This window comes from Rattus norvegicus, chromosome Y (assembly GCF_021556685.1).
Source record: "Rattus norvegicus strain SHRSP/BbbUtx chromosome Y, alternate assembly SHRSP_T2T, whole genome shotgun sequence".
Classification (NCBI taxonomy): domain Eukaryota; kingdom Metazoa; phylum Chordata; class Mammalia; order Rodentia; family Muridae; genus Rattus; species Rattus norvegicus.
Window position 1 is genome coordinate 55,191,080 of NC_141555.1, and position 4,781 is coordinate 55,195,860.

Here is a 4,781-nt window from a genome sequence, read left to right on the forward strand (position 1 = left end):
TGTCACTGTGGTCTCCTGTATTCATTCCTTGCCCTACCTAGATAAATAAAAATAATACATCTACATATGTGAAACAGGTTTCATTAGGTTTTGTTAGTCAAACAATCCCTGATCTTCTCTGATTCTGAGTCTGCTTGGATCAGTTTATTGGGTTTCCCCTTGGGTTCCAAGACCACCTCTCTGTTACCTGCCACTCTTTCGCCAACTATCTGTTTCTCCCTCAAACTTCCCCTCAGAGAGTCTATCTATTTTTGGCCCCTCTCCACTGCTTCCTAAACATCCATCTTTTTTTTCCCCTGTGCCATCCCTGCTCCTCTAAGCCTTATCTCCAGTTTTTTCCTCTCCCTAAAGACCAGACTAGCTCAGTACTGTTTGTTTCAGTGTATGTGACGTTAGACTTACTGTTCACAGCCTTGAACTTTCCGGCTTCCTCTCAATGTTCCATCCACCACAGCCAGTCTCCTCCACAAAAGTGTGCATACACAACACATCACATCACACATTTTAATTTTTAGAGCAAAAACAAATTCCACTGGAAAAGATACTGGGGATGTCAAAGGCCATTGGGTATCTGAAACACAGAAAAACAAACATTTTCACCCCAATCCTATAAATTCCCCATATATGTCCCCTCACTTTGTGAATTTCACCTTAATGGATCTTTTCCATCAGATTATAGACATAGATGTGGACGTCGCCATCAAACTTGATGAAGTACACGGAAGGCTTGGCTAGAACTTGGTAAATGACTTTGCCGATCTTTTTGGACCCGTCACTTCTGGTGAACTGCACACATTGACCTGTTAAGATGTCGCTGCCAACTTCTGACTTCACCTCTGCTGGCGAAATCTCTGGAATGATACGGAGATTACCTTCTGTGTAATCATCCAGGAGTTGATAGATATATAGGACTGGATCTTTCTCATAGGTGATGTAAAACCAGTCCTTCATGATTGGCACCTGGGCTAGGACCACCCCCCTCCAGTTGTCCTTAGAGCCATGTTTGCCCTCAAATTTATGCTCCACAGCACGGCCAACCATGGCACTTGCGAGTTGGGCGTCTTTCACTTGAGGAAACACAACTTTGTGAGTCAAGACCTTAAGCTTTAAAATCCTCTCATCACTGTGAAGTGCCAGTCCATAGACACAATCAACTCCATCATACTTGACCAGATAGAGAGAGGGATTTGTTGGCAGTTGATCTAGAACTATGGCCTTCCATTGGGTGACGGGCTCATCACCTTCCTTCCATCCGTGTGAAATTCTGCACCCCACAATGTTCCCCAGGGACTGGGGAGAAGGCCTCTTCCTCTTCCGCTTCTGGAAGGATGGTGTGCTCATCCTCCTCACAGACACCCTCTTCTTCTTGGCTGTAGACCTAGTGTGGTAGGCCACGGTACTCCTGGTCCACTGTCTTGTGGCTATTGTTCTGCGTTCAGGCTTCATACTTTCCCATGGCCTGGGTTTGAAGAGCTCACCTGCTTAAACCAGAGACAAAGCTGGTACCTCTGTCATATGAGTACCTGCAATAACAATGGGGGTGGGGTTGGGGAGGGTGCTGGACCAAGGCTCTTCTCTATGAGAACTTTGGAGCAGGTGAGGAAGGCGATGGTAAACAGGTTTGAGCATCTGAATCTAATGCTGTCATAATCAGAAGTTCAAAGAAGTGCTGGGCAATGGTGGAGCACACCTTTAATTTCAGCACTCCAGAAGCAGAGGGAAGCAGACCTCTGTGAGATCAAGGCCAGGCTGGTTTACAGAATTAGTTCCAGGATAGACAAAACTACCCACAGAAAAACCCAATCTCATAAATCAAAATCTAAAGTTCAAAGGAAAATGAAAAAATGGTTCTCTACAGCTCAGAATAACATATTTAGACATATTTCTTCAGCCCGAGGCACTTTGCCTATGCTGAGGAACATCTCCTTGAATGGCTAGGTCAGTGTGGGATTAAGTATCCTTGTCCCCACTTTAAGCAAGCAGAACAGAGAAAGGATAGCAAAGGAGCCAGAAGGGTGGCCACACCCCTTCTCTACCCTCTAACTATGAGCTATTTGGCAACATCCACAAGTATCTGCCCAGAGACAAAGCACAGCAGTCCACTGGCCTTCTCTACTGTGCATCCTGACCCAGCCCCAGGTTTATTCCCCGAAGCTGTTGCATTTTCGACCGCAACAAGAGTCTTTTGTGTAGGCAACAATAGCCTTTTAGAAATAATATCTACTGGGGTTGGGATTTAACTCAGTGGTAGAGCAGTTGCGTAGCAAGCACAGGGCCCTGGGTTCCTCAGCTCCATTAAAAAAAAAAAAAAAAAAAAAAAAAAAAAAAAAAAAAAAAAAAGAGAAATATTTTCTCCAAAAATACACAGGCACAGAGAGGAGCTTTGGCATTTTAGTAGAATTTTGAATTAGATATTGTTAGCAAAGAATAATAAACTCCGGAGACTGACTAGCCTAGACCATCTGCCTAGCTCTCAAACGTGGAAGACATTAGAACGTAAGGTTACTTGCTGTACGAGGGAAAACTTTTAGCTTTCTGTGCTACAAGGGTCCCAGTTATCTTCATAAACGTATTTACCAAAAGAAAATGTCCTAGTCGTCCAGATTCTGTCTTCTGAAACCGGTCAGGCACCAATAGGTTGTTGAACAGTTGTGGGGTTCAGGAGCTGAACTAGCTTTCACACCCCGCTCCAAAGATAGTGAACCCACCTTCAAAGTAGTCTAGCGCCTCCAAGTGGAAGAGATGCGCAACCTCCGCCCTTGTGCTCTGTGACATCATCCAGGCTCTGCTTACGTCATAGAACCCCTCTCAGGCCAGTTCCTTCCCTAGTTACGCTTAGAAACTTCCAGCATCTAGGTTTTAGCTTCTCATGTAGCCTCCTGGTGAACCAAAATAAAGTCCCCACCCAAATATTCTGATGACTCGAGTCACAGTCTGCCCAAGTAGCTCTTTTCATGCTTTTTATTTTTCTGAAAAACTCTTTGGTTTCTGAGTCACCAACATCCTTGGTGGTTATTTTCCCAGCTCCTATGTTTTCTTTGGTTAACTTTAAGTTATTCTCCGTATCAGAAATATTGCTAGGCTCTCTTTCCGAGGCAGCACACAGGATAGAACAACAAAATTAGCTCTATCAAAACCCACAATTAGAGGAGGGCCATTTTTATTGAAACAAAGCTGGAATTTGACAAGATTAAATACCTTGTATTGAAGACAATGGCAATCATGAATTATGGATTCTTTGCAAAGAGCGAGGAAAAATTAGCTCCTGGACCTGCTTCCAAAGTCGGAATAAACTTATCACAAACCCAATATCGACCAGTCATATTTTAAATGTCTTTAAAATTTATCAGCACTTCTGATTACAAGGAATTTATTAGATCAAATGCAGTAAAACAGGATGAAATAGATGAGGTAATTTTGTTTTTGAAATATGGGTAGACAGAATACTGGATCCAGGTAAGTATGGAATTTACCTGTAAATTACAGGCCACTTTAATTGTTTGTGTCACATAGTTCTTCAGATCTTCAAAAGGATTCTTTTTAGAACCCTCCCCTGTCCCCACTACACTCTGACCATCCCTTCCCTCTTCCCAATAATTCCCTTCCACTTTAACATTATAATTTTTTAAATGTACTTAGAGCTTAACAACTTATGTCAGCTTTTTAAAATCTGTCCAATTTTCTAAGTGCACCGTCTTCTTTTTCTCCTTCTATCGTAGTTTTAAGCACATTTTCTTTCACACTTTGAGTTTTACTCTCTCTCTGCTCTTATGACTACTCTGCCATTATGTGACTGTTGGTCGACTATGTGGCTGACCTCAATGTGGGGTTAACTCAAATGACATGAATTCCCCCCCTCTCTCCCCTTAATCTTCCTTCTCTAGGCACCTGCAGAGATTTAAAGCATTGGGGATTTTTTTTAACCCTGGAAAGCACACACACACACACACACACACACACACACACACACACACACACACACATACACAAACATACGCACATACACACAGAAACACTCATAGAAACACAAACACACACACATACATACACACACAAACACACACACATGCACACACAAACACACACACAAACATACACATATACACACTCAAACACACAAATACAGAGAGAGACAGAGACAGAGACAGAGAGAGACACGGTGAGAGACAGAGAGCCCATGAGAAAACATGTGATATCATCATTTTAAGAACATTAAACAGACAGAACTTTCAAAAAAGTGAAGAACAAGTAGGCAACAAGAAGAATAATCTCATCATAGCCATAAACTTGAGGAGGAAAATTTTCACACTCTAGGCTTCTAAGTACCAGTCTGTTACTGAGCAAAGTACGGGCAGGAACTCAGGCAGGACTCTAGAGGCAGGAAAGGAAGCAGAGACAACTTAGAAATGCTGAGTACTGGATTGCTATCCATGACCTACTCAGCTTTCTCTCCTTCTCATACAACCCAGGGCCACCTTCATAGGGGATGACACTATGTATAGTGGGCTAGACCCTTCTACATCAACCATCAAAAAAGAATCCTTACAAATGTGCCAAAGGACGTTCTGATGGAGGCAATTCTTCAGCTGAGGCTCCTTTTTCCCAGGTTGAGTCAAACTGACAATAAAAACTAACCAGGACCCCTGCACATTCATTCTGATTGCCACACTGTGTGCAATAGACAAGCCATTGGAATAACCTTAGCTGTTGATCACTGGATGAATGGCTTAAAAAAGTTGATATACATTGATGTGATTTTCATCTATGTGTAAGAGCAAAGG

General features: G+C 42.7%; 1 protein-coding gene across 4 annotated transcripts; it reads right to left on the reverse strand.

The window, feature by feature from the left end:
* Positions 1-494: 494 nt before the first annotated feature.
* On the reverse strand, positions 495-2,770 carry LOC134484319 (Y-linked testis-specific protein 1-like). Of its 4 annotated transcripts, none has more exons than XM_087601344.1 (3): positions 2,578-2,770; positions 651-1,478; positions 495-571 (listed from the first exon to the last, which is right to left on the reverse strand). In XM_087601344.1, exon 2 carries the CDS (start codon positions 1,444-1,446, stop codon positions 652-654), a length of 795 nt encoding a protein of 264 aa, XP_087457470.1. In that variant the 5' UTR covers positions 1,447-1,478; positions 2,578-2,770; the 3' UTR covers positions 495-571; position 651. The 4 variants fall into 4 exon arrangements, with proteins under 4 accessions (XP_087457470.1, XP_087457468.1, XP_087457471.1 ...); XM_087601342.1 differs by having other exon boundaries at positions 651-1,523; XM_087601345.1 differs by having other exon boundaries at positions 2,709-2,755.
* Positions 2,771-4,781: the final 2,011 nt, after the last annotated feature.